Source organism: Strix uralensis, chromosome 8 (genome assembly GCF_047716275.1).
Source record: "Strix uralensis isolate ZFMK-TIS-50842 chromosome 8, bStrUra1, whole genome shotgun sequence".
Taxonomy (NCBI): domain Eukaryota; kingdom Metazoa; phylum Chordata; class Aves; order Strigiformes; family Strigidae; genus Strix; species Strix uralensis.
In genome coordinates this window covers 8,168,419-8,191,418 of record NC_133979.1, presented here as the reverse complement: position 1 = coordinate 8,191,418, position 23,000 = coordinate 8,168,419, and the positions used below count along the sequence as shown (strand labels likewise).

The window sequence follows — 23,000 nt, the reverse complement described above, 5'->3', positions numbered from 1 at the left end:
AGCTGTAGTCTTATTCCTGATGTTACCGTAAGATGTCCAGCCATCCCCCACAATTAAGATGAGAAAATACTTCTTAATCTTCTGAAATGGTCTACTCACCACACTTGAAAATTATTTGAGCTTCTTTTTAAAGCTCATCCTGTAAAATGGTATGGTAAGTATGTCTTTACACTAGCTAGTAGTGGACAGTAACATGGGTTTTAACTACTGCCGTAGTAGCTGTCACACAAACTGCAAATCTTAAGACTACCTTCAAAACCAACAGCCAAAACAGAGGCAGCATATCTTCCCAGAAGCACTACTTCTGGTGTTCATTAGTACATTTGTTACATCTGCAGTATCCTTAGTGGTGATGGTGATACGATGAGTCAGAACTTACTACCTGATTTTATCACGTACTGCTTCTGCATTCTCCCATCTCATTTGTTTATTGATACATTGCCAGAAACCTGGCAAAACTCTCAACCTTGGTTATCTGTCAGGTACAAGTCAGTGTCACAAGGATGGGTTTGTTCCAGGAGTTTTCCCTGGGATTTCACTGCTGCTGCTTCCACAGAATTGCACTGGCATGTGGTGCAGGACAAACAGGGCTTAGTCTGAACTAGTGAGGATTTGAATTCTGATTTCATGGGACCTGCAGAGAGAAAGAGAATGAGATACCTGCCTTTATAGGTTATGCATCTGCTTTCTTAATATTTGGAGTCTGCAATGTTAATTTTAAATCACAACAGTGCTTAAGTCAGTGTTGTAGGCATTTTAAATTAGTTCTTATCTCTTCCCAGAAAATCTTGAAAACCTGTACTTGCACAAACAAGCCCTGTATTTACAGGTGTAGGGTCACAAAAAATACTGTATTGGTAAAGATTTCTGAAACATCTGTAGTGCAGCATTCCTGGGTTTGGGGGTTGGTTTGTTCTTGCCCTGTGTTAAGTATGTGGTACCGATGGAAAGTGAGATGTGCTGATGTGGAACAAAGGTTTTATTGATGCTAATTTCAGATCACTTGCTAGTAGCAAAGCTACTTACGCAGTAGGTTATCTTGTGTCAATACAGTTGCAGTAGTTTTGCGCATGGTTTTTCAGATTTACAGCAGCTCCTGTGCTCGTGGTACATAAACAGTTGAAAGTTGCATAGCTCCTAAAGGTTTCCAGGGAAAGGCTGCTCTCCAGTGAACTGTGTGAAACTTTTAACCATTTACATCAGTGCAGTGTTCCTTAAAAATGCAAAACTTTTTAACATACTGTGTGACATCGTGCAGGTTTTACAATAGCATCACTTACATGGTAGTGTATGCATTAGTCTTGTACTTACGTGTGAAACACTGCAGAAGAGGAGTGTTTGCTGGCGCAGTATGTTACTAGCACAGTTGGCCCTTGTTGGCAATGGACTTCAAGTCCTATCTTGCAGCTTTCAAAAAGTTGAAGCTGTTGGGTTCTACAAGCTCTTGGTCCTGGCCTTTTTATTTAAAATCCCACATAGAGCAGAAAGAGTAGTATAAATTGGCCTTGTCCAGCCATCTTTGTGTTCAGCAGCCAGGGAAATACCATGGGATAGAGCCATGCTGAACTGTTATGAACTGAACTGAATTATAGTTTCAGTATGTGGGAGAGAAACTAAAAGATGTTGAGAATAGGGTTTGCAAAAATGAAGTTCAGTTGAAAAACTGCCACGTATTTTTAGTAAACTGTCTACAAACCTGTATATATGTCTGAGGATCCAGTGCTGTGAGCGTTTGTGAACTGCTCATTTATAGTATAACTACACCCCAGTGATGTTCCTCAGCTTAAGATATATACTCCAAGTGTCTTTTTCACTTGAATATACATATGAAGTGCCATCAGGAGTCAACAGAATGGTGAGCCACCATCAAGAGTGTAGTTTTTTATGGTTATTTAATATACACTGCATAATATTGTTCAGACTGCTAAACGTGTGTAGAAATATTAGAAGTATAAAAGGAGAAGTTTTGGAGAGCACAAGACCTCACTCAGCAACACTGAGTTGCCCCCTCCACTCCCTCTGTCATCAGTCAGAAAATCCTGAGGAATTATTACTCAGTTCTGGTATTAAAACTCATCATATTGAAAGTACATGTGAAACTGGATTTTTATTAAGACATTTCCTCTGTGCAGTTGTTATTTTAAAAACGTATCCCAAAGTGTAGCTTCAGAAAGCATGTCACTTTTTTTTTCAAACTGATGAAAGGAAAATTGTGTTGATCCTGAGGGCTGATACTGCTTAACATCTTCATTAATAACCTGAGTCATGGGCTGCGATGCGCCCTGCTTGCATTAATGGGTGACACAAAATTGGTGAGGGAGCAGGGGCAGCGCTGTGCTGTTGGCCACGCCTGTCACTGGGGAGACCTTGACAAACTGGAAGAATGTAGTGAAATTCAGGAAAGGCAAATGTAGAGTTTAGCCCCTGACTACCATCTTCAGCTACCTACAAGGGGCATTAGAAAGAAGATGAAACCAAGCTCTTCTCAGAGGTCAACTGCAAAAGAACAAGAGTCAACAGTAACAGGATGCATCAGGGGAAATTCAACTGAATATAAGGGAAAATCATTCCCAGTGAGGATGGTGGAGCCCTGGAGCAGGAGCTGCAGAAGTAGTTTCCATCCTTGGAGACTTTCAAAACTTTCCTCTGCAAGGCCACGAGCAGCAGATCTAATTTGAGAAGTTAGCCTTGGTCTGAGCAGGAGGTTGATCAGGTGACCTCCATAGATCCTGCCCAGCCTGTGTTATTCTGTGATGCTTCTGTGTTCATAAACATTACCTGGCTTTAGCTTCCCAGTTCAGATGTTCAACTTAAAGAAAATGGGTCCCAAAAGACAACGCAGGGGGAAAGTTAGGGTGCTATATTAGATTTCTAGGAGCTTGCGTCTCTACATTGACTATCCAAAGAACCTGAGAACCTGTCACGGACATGAAATGTCACAGTATGAAGGTATTAGTTGACGTGCTCATTAGTTATGCACTGTTTTACTTGCTCTACAATTGCTGCATAAATCTTCTTTAATATGTGGCCAGCTTTAGGACTTCTTTATTAACTGGATTTTTTCCCAGTGTGTGTCAGTTAAAGACTGTGTTAGGAGGAGAATTAAAACCTACTACTTACAGATGTCTCTCTAAATCTAATAGTATTTTTAGCTAAGGAGGCTACTGTTATAGCTGAATCCTGACAATGGCATTTCATATTAATCTTCAAAATAAGTCTTGAAGTTTGTTTGGGTTTTTTCACTGCAAACTAGTAAGAGGCAAAGCATTAGATCTCCATTGCCCTGAATGATGTTATTTTAGCGATGGGGATAAGCGGCAGATTCCTACAGGTCTTTTTAAATGAACTCGTGTTTATAGCAGCATGTGCAGGCCCTTTTTGACTTAGATAGTCCTTAAGCATTTCTTTTATTAGATCTTTGTATACATCCAAGTAAGGCTTATCCTTGAAGGGAGACTCATTTATGCCCAGATTCGGGCTGTTTGTTTAGTACAGCTCCCCTCCACTTAAGTAGGAGTTAGAGACCAAGGGTGGCTATGTAGTCATCTTCCAGGGATAGGATCAAGAACCTTCATTAACACTGGCTTATTTATTTTAAAGTCTTGGTTCCATGTGGCTTGTGCCAAGAGATATATTTAGAATAGACCCCTCTTTTTACTTGGTAGGTTTTCTCCGATCACAATTGATGGTATGACGAGCCTTGTCGGAATGAATATCCCTGGTCACACTGGGACTGGATGGTGCATCTTCGTCTACAACTTGTCTCCCGACTCCGATGAGAGCGTGCTGTGGCAGTTGTTTGGTCCCTTTGGAGCAGTCAATAATGTCAAGGTGATCCGTGATTTCAACACCAACAAGTGCAAGGGATTTGGCTTTGTCACCATGACCAACTACGACGAAGCTGCCATGGCGATTGCCAGCCTTAATGGATACCGTTTAGGAGACAGAGTATTGCAAGTTTCCTTTAAAACCAATAAAACCCACAAATCCTGAATTTCATATCCTTACTTACTAAAATATATATATATAAATATATATACGAACAAAACAAAAAAAAAAACTCTTCAAGGCTTATATTCAACCATGGACTTTATAAGCCAGTGTTGCCTAAGTATTAAAACATTGGATATCCTGTGAGGAACAGGAAAGGATTTTATAATGCTTAGAAAAAAAAAAACCTTTGATGCATTGAATGTTCTTTCATAGCTGTCGTTGTTGAATATAATATACATAGATAACAATGTGCAGGGATTTTTACCCGGCCAGCTAGTTTTACTACCTTCCTTGAAGGTGGGTCTTTTTAAGATGACCATTCACTCATTTGAAAAAATAATAAAACAAAAACAATTTTTACGAACTAATGGGATTAAAAGTGAGAAAAAAGATTTTTGTTTTCTTTTCTTCTTTTCAAAACATTGATTGAATCAGATTGGTAAACCCCCCACAAATTAAAGAGGAACAATAAAAATTGCAAAAAGAAGAACATAATTTTGCAACTTTTTTTATTTTTCCTTTTTTCTTTTGTATCATGTGAACTAAACAGTCTTCTGTTAGGGAATGGGGTAAAGGGGGATACCTGATGACATAACAATTTAAATAACATTAACAATGTTGCCAAAGAGGTGGTCTCTTTGCTGAAAATGGGTTTCAAGAAAAATCTATTTTTATAAAATATAAAGAATTTTTACAAGAGAATCTGGATTTGAGAAAAAATATTTTGACTGGCTAATTTAGGGGAAATTGACAACTTTGTCATGTTCATACTGCACTGGTAACTTTTTAGAGATCAAGATGTGTGTTTTAAACTGGATTAGTAGATTGTTTTTTGAAGGATGGGCTACAAACAGATGATCTTCGTATCTTTTCATAGCATGTAATAAAAATATTAAATACAGTACGGGAGAGTGTTCTTCCCAGGCACGCAGTTACCCACAGTCAAAACCCAAAAGCAAGGAGATGAGTTGCAAGACGGTTTTTCTTTAAGTCATCAGTATGGGATATCAGCAGAACAAAAGTTAAAAAAATTAATTTTTTTGATCAAAAACTTCCTTGGTTTGAGCAGTAGGTGCTACAAAATTATTTACATATCTTAGTATCATAGTTAAATGTAATGTGTTTAGAAAAAATACATTTGCTTTAAATTTGTTAAGAATTTTCAAATTCACTTTATAGCCCAAGCTAATATAATTGGGCTGTGTTGGCACATTTGGAACACTGTTTATGTTGCTTGAAACACTTATTTATTTAATTGCCGATGTGATGCATATGGCCAAAATCAAATATAGCTAGTTTGGCTAGTCTACTTATTTGTTTACTTAAACTATGGGAAGAAGCATATTATTGTGTCATTTTGTTGTGTGTGTATGTGTATATATAATATAAATATATATATATATAAAGTTATTTTTTCTTTTGGTTAATTTATTATAAGTTGTAACACTTTGCTAGTTTTGTTTGTATATGTCTTAAAATGTTTTCTTATGATACTTAAGTGACAGAGGTATCAAGGTAACTTGTGTAGAAATATTGTTTGATATATTGTCATGTTTGTTGTGAATATTTTTTCTTACTGCACAGTAGAAAAGAAAACAACTGGGTCTTTATTTTAATGTAATTCAGATTGGGGAAAACAGAGCTAAGGGAACAAAATGACTGAGGGGGTGCTCTCCCATGTCCAGTGCACTGATCATTTTAGTATGTTTGTGCTTTGTATGGTTATATATTTAAAACAAAAAAGGGTCATGCTCTTCCCTGAGTACTAGAAACAGTTACTCGCTATGCATAATCTAGTTGATAGTTAAATTTGCTATTGCTTTTCTTGTCTTGTTATATAAAATCTTTTCAATACAAGTTTAGTCTTAATGGTAATAAAACGTTATGGTTATTTATAACTTGTGCTTATTTTGTGCATTTTTTCCATGCTATACCCACTAACTGCATGTAGACTAAGTATTGTTTTTTCACACTGAAGAGGCAAACTTTTGTAGTAGACAAATAACTAAAGCAAAGGCTGCATCATAATTTAATCCGTTTTTTACTTTAACAATGTTAGATTTTAGTTTAAAGGAACACTCATTCAATGTTCAGGGAAACCTTTATACATCATCTGCTATGAATGAGCGCAGTTTGCTGGGAAAGTTTTGATGCATTTGCTAAGCATTAGTGGGGAAGGCATGTCAGAATCTTTTCTCTACGATGTGTTTTACTATCTGAATAATAATAATAATTTAAAAAATCTTTCTTAGGACCAGGCAGTTGTATACTTTAGTTATAATGAATGACTTCATGTTAACCTTGCTAGTTTAGATCATTTCTGAGGGAAAGTATTGTAAATGTTTTTTTCATAACCTTGTTGTGTTTGAATTATTTGTACTTTAATTGTCCAGACAATAAATGAAAGTGTGTAGAATGGCTATGGACTTTCCACCTTTTTAACCGTGTTCAGATGTTCTAGTAATCCCAGCCACACCTCCAATGAGGTAGATCTTAGAGTCTGATTTCAGAAGCAAGGTCATCAAAAGAGAAACATACTAGTCAAACCAGATTGAGCATATTCATTATTCGTTTTTCTTTCTGAAGGTTAGAAAGAATTGGCCATTTATGATCTTGAACACCAAATACCAAACTGTAACTTTATTTGAATGTGGAAGATACCGAAGGATTTCTACTATATACAGTATTTTTACACAATGAAAATATTAACTCAGCCAATATCAACACTTAACAGAAGTAGGGAGCAAATTTCAGCATTAATACAGTTTTTAAGCCATCATTTAGTTTGACTTTTCTATGAATATGCTATGAATGTCATGCAATATGAAACAGTGTGCATATTATCTGCTGTACAACAGTCTATATGATCACATTCCAAATTTGATTATTTTCACCATGTGTTATAACCAGAGTTGATACTTCTTTCAGTTGACTTGTTTGAATCCCATTAATACAAATATTCACTTCATGTTTATGTTCTGTAACATTCACTAATGGAAAAAATATGTACCTTGTAAAACTGCAGCGTTGAATTTCGTAACTGAGATTAGGAAAACTATATCAGAGGGCTGGATGGACTGTGTGGTTCTTCAGCTCCTTCACCTATTAATAAACTTGTGTTTTTGTGAGATTAAGTTACCATGTTGGTTATAATAATTAATTTCAGGCCACAGTATGAGTTTGTTCTTAAATTTACAGCTTGCTTAATTCAACCTTAAATCAACCTGACTGTGCCATAGTAAAATGCAGAAGTTATTTATTTGCTCTGTTTAAAGACTTGGCTCTGAAAAACATCATCCTTCCATCTATCTTATATATATGTATATGCACACACTTCTGATGATATACATATATATATACATATCCTTTACAACATATATACAACCCATTTTAGAAAAACCACACTTTTTCTTTAAGAAAACTATAGTAAATAGTGTCATAACAGACACTATCTACATTACAGCATTTGTTAGGTCCATCACCTAATTTTTTTCCTGTCCTTTCTTTTGTGTACCTTGCACTGTAAGAGTAGCGAGATGAAAATCACCACACAGTCTGGATGCTCTTGAGACAGAAACGTGACTGTACATGAGGGCATTTTGCTGTTGACTAAAGAGGCCACTTTTGATGCAGATTATTTCCCCACTTCAGTTTAAAGGTTGGCTACTGATCTGCATCTCATTCAGGTAGGGCACCTATTTCTCCACTCTGTACTGCTTGCAGGAGTGAGATTATGCGAGCTGTAGGAAAGCTCACATACACATGTAACATAAGAGAAAGGATTCTGCCAGTTTGAAAGATCTGGTATATAAAGTTCAGTCCCCTTTTGAGAGTATCACAAATGCACTCTGGATAAGTCACAGATGGGGCCTTGGTTCACTACACTGATCCTATGTGAGCGTTTTTAGAAAGTCTTACTGAAACACAATTTCTGCCCAGCTGGGATCAGAACCAAATTTCACTAACACTCATTCAAAGTAATCAAGTTTTATATTTCTTTCCTGAAAGGGTAATCACTCTTTCTGCAATTAGCAAGCCTGCTGCATAAATGGAAAATCACCTGGGGGAGGGTGTTTCAAGTGCATTCACTTCATATTCCACTTCAGAGTACCTTGGGCACAGTAATGGGCTTTGAATGAATGGAGAGGCGAGTTGAAAATGATGGCTGGCATGTCCAAGATAGAGTAGCTCACTGCTTAAATTTTTACTGTGGGAAGTCAGTTTACCTAGTGACACTGAATTTGTAGCAACCAAATGCAGACAGGGACTCTGGTGCCACTGCTGGTTTCCATGGGGATGATTGGGCAGGGGGGCCTGGGTGCACTGCACCCAGCAGTGGCTGCTACTTGGGTACTTGCATCAGCCTCAGATAATTACTGGGGAGAGGCACATGTGGAAGGTGTGTTGGGGAATCCCTTTCTCCATCACCAGTAGCAGGAGCGAGGCAAGGCTGTTAATTTACGCATCTCGCATGACCACAGATGAGGTAAAGGCAGTCAGCCTGTGATGACAGAGGGGATTTGCTGCCTGCCCTGGAGATCTTGTGGACTGAGCTCACTGCACAGAAGTAATTCATTGTGCATACAGAGCAAAATGAAAGGAGATCAAATCCAGCATAACTTTACGAAAACTCTGACATCTCAGACTAAGCCAGTATCTCTCTTCTAAAAATAACTGACGACTTAAACCCAGAAGATGTGATGGAGCCAATGCAGCTGAGCTTCAGTAACTCCTCAGGGGGCAAATCACTCGGGGACACACAGGAACTTCTGCAGGAAGGAAACAATAAGCAACAATCACGCACAAAGACACACATACCCACACCCTGTGGGATGCTACTCCTGGGCATTGGTGCCATGCAGCCCCCTGGCCCCATGCTAAGGAAAGTACTTTCATCCCAGATGCATCAGAGCGAGACCTTCAACAACCAGGCGAACACGTACGCTGGTGTGACAGGCACTGCCGAGGCCTTTCCCAGAAACACTGTATGCCACTCTGGTGTGCTTAAGAAATTAAAATGGGATCAAGTGCAGAAGGTGCCAGGGTGAGCAGGAGAATGGCAACTTAGTCTACAAAAAGAGTCACTGAGCTTAAATTGTTTCTATTCCCATAAACCCAAAACCTGTGCTTCAAAAAGCGTGTTCCCTGTAAAGCTACCAGAGAGGAGAATTATAATGAGCAGGGCAAAGGAAAGCAACCAAAAGACCAGGTCACACAAAGGCAAACTAATCTGACTCGCCTACAACTGAAGACAAGACATCAGACTGGTTCTTTCTGACTAGCAGATTATCAATTTTCTGAAATACTCTTTCAGTAGAAATAACTGAGAAGATGAGGACATGGCTACACACACACACACACACAAAATTAAACAGCAGCTTTTCAGACAAGGTTTGAAGTTTTCTCTACCACACCCTTAAGGTATCACTGATTGATATGTTTAAACACCAGTCCAGCATATTTTAAAGGACTTAAAATTTTTCATCTTGAATGTCAGTCAAATTTTCAAATGTTAGGAGGTTGCAAATTACTTCTTGTACAATAGCAAAAAAAAAAAAATAATTCTAAAACCTCTGTCCCATCCATCCCACAATAAACCTGCAGTCTTAAAGTAGTGGAGTTGGAGCTGCCAGCAATTGTGACCCAACTACTGCTACTTACTCAGGGGCAAACACTACATGAACCAAGGCTGGTTCATATTTCCCCCCCCAAAAAAATATAAAGCAAACCAATGTGGTAAGTGGAGAGAGCATTGGTACGCTATCAAGTCCAGAAGCCCCCAACATTGCACATTGCTTTGGGGTGGATGTGAGGGCTTTGTCACCAAAACGAGTGTCTTGTCCCCAAACACTTCAGCCATCAGCCTCAAGGTCACTTGTGCTACCGTGCAGCCCCACTGCAGGCAGGACCCCCGCACCCAGCCCCATTTGTCTCATGGGGAGGGGGGCATCCTCACTGTAGCTGTAGCAGCTCCACCAACAGTGATCCCCCCTGCCCAGCCTTGCTCCAGTGTCTGGAGGACAAGAGGGATGGTTTTTATTCAGTTCTTTGTTAATGTCCCCAGTGGCAGCAGGGAAGCACACTGAGGACCTGCCGGTCAGGCCATTGCCTTACCTAGCCCCAGTGGCACACAGCACCACACTGCATCAATCCTTAAAGTAAGGAACCAAATTCCCTAAATTTTATATCTGATTAACCAGCCCCTGTCTCACAGCAGACCAGTAGCCATTACTTGGGCAAATAACCGTCTTTGGCCTTATTTTATCCTGCTTAAACCACAACCATTAAGTCCCTGTGTTCTGCCCCCTTCTGAAGACACTGATGTGGATCCTGTCCTAGATGAAGCCTCGATTTTTTTGTGCCACACAAGACTGCCAGAGCCATCAGTGATGTGGGGCTGGCGAGTCTGGAAGTGCCTGACCGCTGCTGAAATTCTCTGCTCAGCCTCACAGTTTCTCTTCCAAGAGCCAGACGTGCAGCCTGGGATGGCTGCATGGCCAATGCAGGTGTGGGGTGCAAGCCACCAGTAACAGCTTTCATAAAGACATGAGACTTTATCAAATTAGGAGGAAACAAAAATGAAAATCCCCTAAACTTTGCAAATGAACATAAACAATGCCACTGAAAGAGCAGTCATTTAAAAATAAATCCCTGCTAAGGAAAGAAACCCACCAAAGGAAAAGGGGCTTAATGCAGAGGCTTTGCCTGTGCTGTCTATCACTGAGCACGGCTGAACTGCCCCAGCAACCTTCTTCATAGCAACATCCGGGGAACTTGACACTGAGGCCCAAAATAGTTAATTTTATTTAAGTGACTTTTAAACACACAAGATCATTAGCTCTTCAGTCTGCACGTCAGGACTGACTAGAGCTGCCACGATCTATTTACTTTAAAGCAGTACTTACATTTTGTTGGAATTGCACAGGTCCCAACAAAATTATATGCAAGAATTAGCTTTTTATGAACAATACAATTCTGATTTTAAATCAGCACATGAGACACTTAATTAATTTTGTAGGATAAGGAATCTGTTGCAAATATACAGCAGTACACCCACACATCACCATCTGCTGTGGAGAATTAAATGTACAACTCACAAATGAAATCCTGCAAAGTTGGTGCAAAAAGGTCCTTGCTTGAATTTAAACAAGGCTGTGGAAAACCTGCAAACACATTGCAAAAGATCATGAAAACAATAACAAATTTGTCCATCTGTGAGTCAGTTCTAGCAGGGTTGGAGTTTTGTTTTGGTTTTTATATTGGTGTATTTGCAATAGTAGTTGCAGCTCACAATGCAAATTGTGTAAAGTGTAGTTGAGCTCTTCTGGCCAGAACAAAGTCACTCATGGAGGTGCTCCCAACAGGCTCTGTCTCATTACACCAGGTCTTCTATGTTTAGGGGGAAAAAAAAACAAAAACAAACAAAAAAAAAAAAACACCACAAGAAATTCCTTTTTTTAATACTCAGTTTAGCCACAATTTTGAAAAAAAATTGGCAAATCTGGCAATTGTTGTGGATGTTTTATTATTAGAATTATTAACAAACACTGTTCTACTGAAGTGAGGAAAAATAAATATCAACAACTACTGCTGCCATGAAAAAACTCTAACAAACACAAATATCTGTATCCCTTTGACTCCCCTGAGGCCAAGAGTTCATTTTCTAATTTTGCCTCCTCATTTTCTTTTAACACACTGATTTGAAATATGCTTTTAATTTTACACCTAGTAGAACCACATGGCACTAAGTTATATCTCCTGATCTCCTCGACTGAGGAGATGGCTATGAATCTTCACAGCCAAGAAAGGCAATGAAGTCTCTTGACGTAATACACGCCAATAAAATGTGTGGTTACGTACAAGAAGGCTGGAGCAGACTGAAAGCAAGACTCTTGGTACAGTTGCAGCCCCTGCCTTTTCCGTGCCTAGCATCAACCCCCAGGACAGCCAAGACCTCCAAGCACTCGCTGGCAGCTGCAGGCTGTAAATGAGCCTGGGACCTGCTCCTCATACTCTCACCAGCTATATACCTCAAAAAAGTAGTCTTTTGCAGCATTAGGATGACTGAAGCCATACCAGTGAACCCTGAAATACAGATGTCCTTCTCTTTTGTTTTTTAAATAGGGTGCCAGGAAAACATGCTGACGTATCTCTGGTTACTACTTCATTTTACCAATAAAAGAGCTATAAACATGCTGTCTCAAAGCACACACTTATGATGCTACCAAGCCCATCAACAGCTGGGATTCTACCTGTGCATCCCCAAAACCATGTAGGAAATACAAGATACAGCATTCCTCTGCCACAGCCAAAAATTGCTCCGGGTTGGTGTTCCTACAGATTTTAGCAGGAGGTTTTTTTTGAAAATGAAAAGATTTCCTAAAACTTTTCTGAGATGCATGTGCTTTTTTAACATGTACTTATCCCCTCACACACCTGGGAAGTACTCTCAGTACACTCACCCCGAGTATAATTTATGCTAAGGGCCTGTTACATGTTTAACTCAGATAAAGTGTATCCGTAATTAAGAAATGCAGCATCGAAGGTACAACGTGCATGTAAATTTGCAGAAAGGATTCTATCAACTTAACAAATGCCGCTAAAGACTGTTTAAAACCACAACCTAATCAGAAAACTACGCATATATATGTATTTATATCAATATCACAAAACCCTTTGACATCCTCAGCACTGCTAACACTCTGACTAGAAGCCGACTTAACACAGCTGCCTTGGGCACACTTGCATGCATAAAAAATCAAGTGACTTGATTAATCAGTTAAAGTTGCTGAATCATGGGCTTGCAGCCATGCCTGCATAGCCTTGGCTATCGACAGGAAACCGTCAGCGTGGGATTTAGATGAATTTCTATCAGCTGGTCCACAGACCTGAATGGCCCTTATCTTTGACAGCATTTTTATGAGAAATAGGATCTCCGTCCTGAAAAATGAGCCTTGTCAAAGGGGTGAAAGGGTGTGCATGAGAAGGGAGTCCAAAGGTAAGTGTCAAAAGGGAAGCAGATCTTAGAAGAAGAGGTAGGAAAGCTGTGAGCAAGAAAATCCTGAATCCACTTGGCAGGCATGTCCAACAGGCACAGCTAGAGGCCCCAGGCTGCCAGGCCACACCAAGCAGCAGCTGAAGGTGAATCCCAACTTGAGCAAACCACATCTGAAATTCAGCAGCATCACTGAGAAAAGAGCAGGAAGAAATGAAGAGCATGTGATATGGGTGGGGATGGAAAGCAAAAGCAGCCAGGCAGTCTATCTATCGGAAAATTGCATTCTCATTCTCAAAGTCACTGTAGCACCAGTGCAGCCATACCAGGAAAATGGGAACACTTCTGGGTCTCTATGGCATGAACTACGCTGCTGTGAGTTTACAAAAGTCAGAGAGTCTGGGGAAAAAAGTGCTTTTCCTTAACACATAAAGAGTAATTTGTCCAGAAAAAAAGGTAATTTTCTAGGGGATATATTTTATCTGACACTCACTGTGGAGGCTCTCTGCATAGCTCATCCTGCGCAGTGTCCTGCAAGCTTCACCTCTTCTCAGGAGGGCTGAGACTTTGGGAGAAGGGGCTTCCTTCCCGGGTCTGGAGAAAAGAAAAACCTCAGAAACAATTCACTGTCCTCTGTGGGGACCCTCTGCAGCAGCCCTGCTGCCTGGCCATGTGCACCAGATGGGAATGGTGCTTTTTGACATAGAGTTCAAACCCTCCCATCCAAAGATGTCATCCTTTGGCTGGATTTTTAGGTGAGATAAACAGCCACTGCTCCTCTGAAGGACACTGACCCATCTGCTTTCTGCTAGGAAATCAGTAAATGTTTGGTTAAAGAAACAAAAAAAGGGAATCAGATGAAGCCCTGGTGAGAGCTGGAGAGTCAGAGTCTGTAGCTGCTGCCTTCTCCACCACCTTTCTCCTGCCTGCCCACACTGCCCGGCAGATTGAGGTTGTGGGGGGGAGGAAAGGCCTTAGGGGACCTGTTCAGGCAGGAGAGGGGTCCCTGGAGGAGACACTTCCTCAGTTGCTGGTGCCTTCTTGCCCGGCAGACCATAATAGAATGAACCATGACGACACATTCGTCAAATCCTTCCTACCAGGCAGCTGGTCAAAGCTTTTGCTTTGCTTTTTCAGAGCGTGAGCAAAGTGTCCTTGAGTGAGTGTCTAGAATAAAAGGAAAAGGAGGGCAAGCAGCCTCTGTGCCAAACCTCTTATGTTTCCTCCACAGTGTGACTCTGCTGCACTTGTGAATGATCATATTAACATATATTAGAGGAGTTCATGTGCCAGTAATGGAAGAGATTGTCAAACCACGGTATCTTATCTATTAAAATAGCCAGAGTAATAATATCATGTCAGCTAAATTAAAAAGAAGAGACGAAGTTGAACAGGTTGTTCACTGCCTAAAACCAGTAAATCTTTGGCTACACACACATATATTTCAATAGGAACGGACTCTGTGTGTATTTTCAATATTAAAAGATAAAATATGGTTCTATGCCATGTTATAAACTAAGTTTGTGCAATGGAACAGATTTTTACAGCTAAGTTAAAACCTCTTGAGAATAAGAGGTTTATAATGGAAATGCTGACAGACTCCTAACTATAGCACTGGGATCTCTCTTGCTATTATGACCAGATAAACCAACAAGGTAATTCAATGTAGTGTTCCAGCTCTGAGACACTAACACACTCCTTCTGGTCCCAGGTGCTGAGGGAAAGTTAAATATAAAACTTAATGAAACTGTGGTGACTGACTACAGGGCTGGATGGTTGCCCCTGCACCAGGGAAAGGTGAATTTCTCTCCCGGGAAGGTGTCTGAAAGGCAGGTAGTGACCAGCTGGTTCAAGTGCAAATGATGGCTGAAGCCTTCTGAAGTTTTCCTCAGCTGAAGTCAAATGGCTGGCTAAAGTCAAAAAGCTGTAAGAATCAAACCCAGTCACTGTACACGTATCAGATCAAGAAATGAATAGAAATGCAGAGCACTTCCAACACACCCACCACACCTCCACACGATGGATGCTGAGGGCATGAGCAGTGCTCACGGGGGCTGGGGGGCAGAGACCTGCAATCCTTCCCCGCAAAATTGTCCCAGAAGTCTTCAGTTTAGCAACTCAAGTGGTGGGGAATCCAACTCCACTCAGAAAATGATAGCTAGAGGGAAGCTCAGGTGTGGATGGATGTTCAGGGCTTGCTCTGCTTCCAGAGCCTTCCCCCCCGGCCTCGGAGGCAGGAGGTGGCCTCAGGGTTGTGCTAAGCCAGCATGGTGGTTCTCCAGCTTGTGTCCAAACAGACAACAAAGCTGCCAGCAGCAGAAGTGCAGTTTGTGCCATGCTTTAACACCCAGAAAACTTTGCTACACCTTTTTGTGCCATCTACCTACACATAAAATCCTGAGCAAACTTCCTGAGGTTGGTGGGCTGGTAGCACTGCCTAGTGTCAAGACCGTCTGACATTTCCAATTACATGATTCTACTTTCAGCTGCTTATAACTGTCATATTTTGACCAGTAACTTGTCATTTTCCATCCTGGGCATCTGCCTCAGGCTGAATTTTTTTGGAAAGCTTCAGCCAAAACAATATAGTTATTCCCAAGGGTAAGGCCAGGGAACAATGCACTGTTTTGTAATGGTAAAAGAGAAAAAGAACTGACATCCTCTTCTTTAAGATGCACCACAGCTCCTCACAGTTTGGATAAGGGAGCAGAAATTTAGTCAACTTGTGACCTTTGTATTGAGGATGTGCCTTTTCATTACTGCCATGAAAATCTATGCAAGTGTGGCCAGGTGAAAGCATTTGAAAAGAAAACCAATCTGACTTCCTCAGCAAAGATTTTTTTCAGTGGGAATCCTAAAAACTCAGGATCCTGTCCTGTTGGGGTCATCTTGCCCTTTGGCTTGTCCAGGATGGGGTAGCCCCATCCCACTGACCCGTCAGCACAGAGCAGCTAATTCCCTTTGCAGTGCTCACCACAGCGCAGGCTCACACCATTGCCACCACGAGTTATGGGGTATATGTTAACACCTGGTTAGAGAACCAGAACAAGATAGAGCCTCTGGTCACAGCTCCTCATCACTACGCTGGGGCTGCAAAGGTCACCTGTATTCTGACATCAGGACCATGAGGGGAACAAAGTCAGCCATGCTGGCACAGAAGAAAGGAGACTTGGGCCAGGATCCTGGAGGAACTGCAGCCATAAGGAAAGGAAGGAACATTTAGATAAGTCCAATAGGCTGGGCAAAGACCGCAGGACTGAGCAGAACTGCAGGTGTGGGAAGCCTGGTGCTGAACAGAGAAGGGGACTGAACCTCAGGAAATGAACCCAAGCAGGGGGGACTGGGACTAGTCAGGCAAAGAGACAGGGTAAGAAAAGACAGAACTAGAACAAGGATGAGATGCAGGGGAACGGACAGAATGATTTGCACCCACCAGAGCTGCCGGCTTCCCAGGACTGGGAATGGGATCCAGGATCCTGAGTCTCACTGTCAGGAAGCTGCCAGAAAGAGCTGTGAGATCCCGCCATGCCCAGTCAGAAACGGCAGGTTTTACAGCTCCTAGCTCGGCGTGGCTCTTCCTGGGTTCACAGCCCACCGGCAGGATTTGCAGCTGGAAATGCTCCGCATTCTGGAAATGAGATGCCAAAATGAACAGCATACATTTAGCAATGCCATGCAAAACGTCTGGGTTAAACGACCCTCCCAGGCTTAGAGAGCAGGCTTTTGGCAGAACCAAGAGCTGCAGGGCACCATTCAGATGGCTGAACCAGGACAGCGTCCCAAGCCCAGCTGCATTCATCACAGCCCTCTCAACTTCCACAGCAAATGAAGCAGGGACCTGCAGAAAACAGCATCCTGTACTAACCTGTCCTCCTAATTCACCCTGAGAGCCAGCCTCTCCTACACTGAGTGTGGCAGAAAGAACGTGTGACACTAAAACTGCAGCATGATTTGCATGCGCAAGTGGTGCAGGCAGCTTCTGTTCAGGGATTCCCTAAATTTTGAGTACAGGAATTTACAATCCTTCATTATGTCCTTTGAATACAGAAATCCAGGAGAGAGAAAATGGAGGGTGTTTTCTTTCTCAAAAGTTGTCTTTGAATGGTGCATCCTGCCTTTACAGAAAGCTGATGTTTACTACTGCAATACATTTATTTTGAAACTCAGTTCATCTGCTGTAAGAAATTACTCAGACCATTAATTTTGGAAGCCAATGCTGAGAGATCACGAATGTTAAGAATTCTAATTATGTTGGGTCTGGGAAATTTAATGAATAAAAGAGACTTTTCATAAGCATCTCAAGCCATAATATTTTAATGCTATTGGCATTAATTAAAATATCTGGAATTTTTAAAAGAAGCCTCTCCTTCTTCCCGTAAATTTTTACTTCTACCATTAGAACAGAAGCATCATTTTGCTAAAGCCACAAAAAATAATGTTCTTCGTGGCTGATCATCTCATTTGTAATCGTGTCATGGCAGGAACAACCTTTCGCTGAAATTTTGTTTATGCTTCAAAAATTTCCCCCTAATAACTTCTTCCCCACCCCCCCCTTCCCAACCACTAGCAGGCCTGGATTTGTCTTCTGTGCAGGGCTGGGAAGATAAAAGTCCAGATGATTTGGCACTGTACAAGGGACTGAACTCTCAGTGTCTGATTAATGATACTATCCATCTCAGAAGGTAGTGATTCCCTCCTTTAGAGCTTAGGGGAAAAAATAGACTAACCTTTGAATTTATACTTCATCATCTTCCGCTGACATTTGTGGCTTTCTGCAGGACACCGGGGCTGCAGCTCTCGGGCAGTCCCACGGGCTCAGCAGCAGCAGCAGCGCTGCCTTTCTTCCCACACCAACCAACACAGCAAATGCTCTGTGAAAGAAGGGGGGACCAGCTCTTCTGCAGGCTGCTTTGTAGGCAAGGCGGGTTCACACAGGTTCAGTGCCATCTCCTGCGTGCCTGACAAAAGCGCGAGCTTTTCTGAGGGACCTCGCTGCACTGTGGGGCAGGCAGATCATGACTGTCCAGGTCTCTGCTGCTTATGCTGTGACCAGTCGCATCAATGCTGAATGCAAAGGCTCGAGACAGCTTTGGCATGGCTCTGAGGTCTTGTGAAGTGGATTCATTCCCTGGCTTGAGAGTTCAAATGAGCTCAGAAAGATAAAAGGCACTTTTTGTCTCTGATCTTAAGCTCACAGGTTTTTATTTGGATTTTTTTTTTTAAGTATCTAAATATACAGTCACTTGCTAGTTATTAATAGTGGGACCTCACCTTATTTGATGCTGTTCTCACTTCTTAGAGTGTCTAATTAAAGGAGGGACACAGAAACTGCCATGTGCTGCTCAGCCACTTGGCTTGATTGAGAAAATGGAACCAGTGGGTTTTCCAGCCACCAAAAGTGCCATGGACTGCCTCGGATGGAACCAGCGCTGTGTCATTGCCTGGTCAAGGCAGGGTCAGATACAATAAATATCAGACATGGTGAAGAAGATGCCATGCCTTCAGAGACACTTAAACAGTCTTGCAAAGACTAAAATTATAGCCACCTGAAAAGCAAAACCAGCATTTTGCAGTGGATCAGGGGAAACAGAGTTTCCACAAGAACAGCAAATAACAAAAAGAGGAGGTTGCTTTTTATTTCCGCCAAATTGGGCACAGTCTCCTCTGTCTCAGAGGTGCTTGGCACAAAACAAAGCTACTCCTGTTGGGATGCTGTACACCAGTACATTGCAGAAAAGAGGCAGGTCACTGCTTCCTGGCAGTATTTTCTCCTCCACAGCAAATATGCCGATTCAGCAGGTTGCCAAGCTTGCTTGTGCTTATTTCTGTGCTGGGCACAGCCAGGTGTCACACAGGTGAGGTTGCACACAGACATACAGGAGGCCCAGAGGGCTTTTATCTGTTTTCTCCACGTGGCTGAGAGGGCACTCAAAGGCGCCTGCTGATTTTGTATGTTCAGTGCCATGGAGAAGAAAATCAATGTGGGAACTACAGATGGCTTCAGCGTTACAGGGTAATCCACGCTGTTTTCCGACAGAAACAGAACTGATTTACTCTTAATGGCTTAACTTTACTGACCATTATATTTTGCTTCATTATTCAAAGGCGAACACTGAAGAAGCATTTTGTGAACATGCCTGATTCTTTCAGGTGGAAGGAGGTGAGAACCATTTGTGTATCATTTCAGACACTTCTTTTAGTGACTTCACATGGTTTCAGGAAGCTTTTCTCCTCTCTGATACTGAGTTGTCTTTAGCAGGGCTTTTTTTTTCCTATGCCTTGGGATCCAGCATGATTTCGTTGTTTTTTCTGCACTCCAGTGCTATCAGCCATCCTCAAGTGTTTGTCTCATCGCCTTCAAGACTGCACCCCTACCCAGGAAAACAGCGAGGGACAAACTTTCCGCTCTCTGCAGGTTTTTCTCCCAATAAGCCGAAAAAAAATGTTTGTTTGGCTCATATTCTTAGCTAGCTACAGACTCCCCACCGAGACCCCCTGCCCTGTCAATTGCTGAGTAACCATGCCTGCAGCAAAAGTAACCCAAACTAGGGAATTATTCTGCAGCAGCAGAAAGATCCATTAAAACAGATTATGCTCTCTGCTCCGTTTCAGTACTTATCCTGCAGGATCGGCCTGCCTAGGCACTGCCCCAGGACACACCCAGTACGCTGCAAAGTCACCCTGGAGTGTCCCCTCGGCAGGTTTGAAAGGCTCATGTGTACAGCAAAGGGCCAGGCAAAATTCAGGCCAGGAAGGTCTGTGCACCGAGGGACCCGGCTGCGAGGTGATGCTTACAGGCAGGCTAGTCCAGGAAGCTGCTGCGATATTTTTTTAGCTTTCTTATCCTTGGCACACAGGCAGCAAAGCTGTTCTGTATTTGATTTGACTAAGCCTTCCTCTGAGACTTCAAGGGGGGCAAACCCCTATGGTATTCAGGCCCGAGAGAAAAAAGTAAACAAAAGCATAGTAGTGATGCCTTGGAGTTAATTCAGCCTGGCATCAGGAAAGACCCCAGCCTGGGGCGAGGAGCAGGATTTCTGCAGGCCATTGGAACAAGCCTTTGGTATTTACATACCTTCTCCCTAGAGCACCTTGGTTACAAGGCCTTCATGTCTGTCCTGGGCACAAGGCCAGTCCCTGTGGGTGTCATTGCCCCACTGAAGACCCCATCTCAGACTCAGCACCTTGCTTCCAACACTGACTTTCTGGAGGTACCATGGCTCTGTCTCTCCACCAGCTACCCCAGGTGTGGACTCTGTGGTGAGGTCCACTGCTCCAGCTGCTCTTTCTCCGATCCTGTGACTGCCATGTCACCCCTGGAGATGCCCATCTCTTTCCATGGAAGCTACCTGGGCTCTTCTGTTCAGTGCTTCAGTGTGCCCAAGTGTGTCTCTGGGAGTCATTTTTCTTGGGCACAGGAAGCCAGTCTGACTGAAAGGATCGTATCCCTCCTTACAACATGCTGTACAAAATATAACGTATGCAGTCCTTGTTACATCTATGAGCATAATGCAGCCACTTCCAGCTGAGCTATGGCTGCTGATAATAACACACTAGCTGCTCTGTGGTGTGTCAGAAAGGGACTGTAGCTGACATAAGCTGGAGGATGAGGGACACTGATAAAATGGAGTTACCTTGGCTGGACAGTGAATCATCCACCCCTTCTGCTCTGGAAAGCACTGCGCACGGTTAATGCCACGTGGCTAGACCTTCCTAGGCTTCCTCGCGCCACTTTGTTTAATTGTGTGACATTAAAGCTACCGCCTAAGCCAGTAGGACAGGCATATGCAGAATGTACCTATTTACCTTGCAGGTTTTTAAACCTACTGAATTCAAATAGGTTATGTAAAGCAGCAAAATCTACACAATTTAAATTGGCCTGACTTCTGAAAGCTGCAGGTTCCAGGACCTGAAAGAAAGCTCGCAGCTAGACTGAGTATCCAAGGGAGGTCCTTTTGGCATACAAAGATCAAGCACTAACTGAAATTCAAACATACCTTTATGCCTAGTTTTTATCTAATTTCAGTTTCACACAAAATAATGTTGCCCTAGAAATAAAATTTCCCCATATGTCTGCCACAGCTCTACAATGGCCATTTAGTGGAGCAGTAAAGCAAAGCGCCAGGTACTTGACAGCTCTCTTTTGTGTCACTCGCAACATGCCTTCTAATTCTAGAGAGCTACTGCCATGTACTCCAACAGGGTTTCTTTGCTTTCCTGAAGCAGTTACATGACTTAAGAGTTTGGTCATCTTTTCTGCTAATAGGAATTGTATATAGGAACAGGACACAAGTAGAAAGCACTGCACATTAAAATCTAGCTAGCTCAGGACACCAGTAATATGATCTACGCAACTCTGCAAAATGAATTTTTATGATTTTCCCAGCTTCACATGGTAGCATTAATATTTCATTACTAGATTTCACTATGATTTTGGTCCTGTTACTGTCTCAACCAATTTATTGCTTGAGAAGGTTATTTTTAATCTTCAGCAGTAACTGAGAATATACCCTCAGAAAACCTTTCCCAATGTGGAATTTCTTTGCTGTTTCATTATAATTGAGGTGATGCTATATCCATCTCTTTATGAGAACAAAATATATACGTCAATTTTAAGAGGGGAGGAGGGCTTATCTTTCAGTTTGTAGCTCAAAAGTCTGTGTTCTCTACTTAATTTTCAATTATAGAATTTCAGACACTAAGACTGAGGAGAATGAGTTAAAAAGACATGATTTCATACAGAAAGACTGGATTTAGCACTGAGCACTGAGTCCAGCTGGCCTCTGGGGTACTACAGCACTGGTGCTCCAGCAATTTCCCTTTGAAAAATAAAGGTGTTTATTTGGGCTCTGCTTCAAACAGGGTCGAGGGTGTAAAGGCACAGGCAGCTTTAGTCCAGATTTGTTCATCTCTAGGCTTGTGATTTAGGACCCTTGTCTCAGAGCCAGTCCTGGCAGGCAAAGAATGAGAAAGAGCCAAAGAGCACAGAGAGTCTCATCTTAACCCCATCTCCCACCAGCCTCGCTCAGGCACCAGGGTTTAGCACATAGGATATTCACTAACTATAAGGGGAGGGGGGGGGGGAAACCACTCAAAAAAAGTCTCAAAATCTGCTTCACAGCTACAAAACATTTCTCAATGTCAAACGTAAGTAATTAGTGTTAATTATTCATCCCCTCACCAATGTGAAAAACATCCTCACTCTTCAGTTCCAGTTCCCTCCATCCAGGTATAGGCAGTGATATTGCATCTCCCCTTAATTCAAGCCTGAAGGATGCAGGACAGGATGTGCCATTTTCGTCCCTTATTCTACCCTGTGGAGTCTGCTCTCTTTGCTTTGTGAACAACTTCCTTGTCCTCTCTAAGTGCAGGGTTAATTTTCTGACTGTTATGGGGATATATGATGGGAGAGGAGTGTAGGCAATTCTCTACCAACCACTGACATGAAGCATAACTGCCCCTTCACTATCTAGGAAACCCAGGCTATTCCCAAAGGTACAGAGAGAGGCACAGGGCTGCCGGCCCAGTTCCATGACAAGGAGACGATTTGCCTGTTTGTCCCCTTAGATATAAAGTCAAAATGTTTCCCTGTATGTTGGCAGGTTTCTAGAAGGACTCTTCCTTCCTGAGCTGCCCAAACTCTTCCCTCAATTCTCCCTGGAGCGATACTGTTGTGCACCATCCTTCATATGTGCTAAAACGCGCATGCAGGGGTTCCCCTGGGCTGCCTTGTACCTCTTCAAAACATATCCTCAGTAGTTCAATCAAAGAGAAACCATGGGTTTGATATACCACCTGTAGGTGTGCAACCCAACATGGCATTAACATTCATAGACACTTTTTCATGATGCAAACTCAACGGGACTTGTTGCAACATCACAGTGGTCTCCCCGTACACTACTACCTTGTCATCCTCCTCTTCCAACCTGTGTGTGAACCCAAAGGATGGTCTTGTTTCTCCCCCTTTATCAGTTTATCTAGAAAATATCTTCTCTTCCCTCTGTCATGTCAT

General features: G+C 42.2%; 1 protein-coding gene across 6 annotated transcripts in view; it reads left to right on the top strand.

Moving 5' to 3' along the window:
* Positions 1–6,413, top strand: part of ELAVL4 (ELAV like RNA binding protein 4) — a 64,660-nt gene extending 58,247 nt beyond the window's left edge. For all 6 annotated transcript variants that reach the window (XM_074876092.1, XM_074876091.1, XM_074876095.1 and 3 more), the window contains exon 7: positions 3,666–6,413. In XM_074876092.1, coding sequence (XP_074732193.1) covers positions 3,666–3,993 — 328 coding nt within the window. In that variant the 3' untranslated portion in view covers positions 3,994–6,413. The remainder of the gene's footprint in view (positions 1–3,665) is intronic.
* Positions 6,414–23,000: the final 16,587 nt, after the last annotated feature.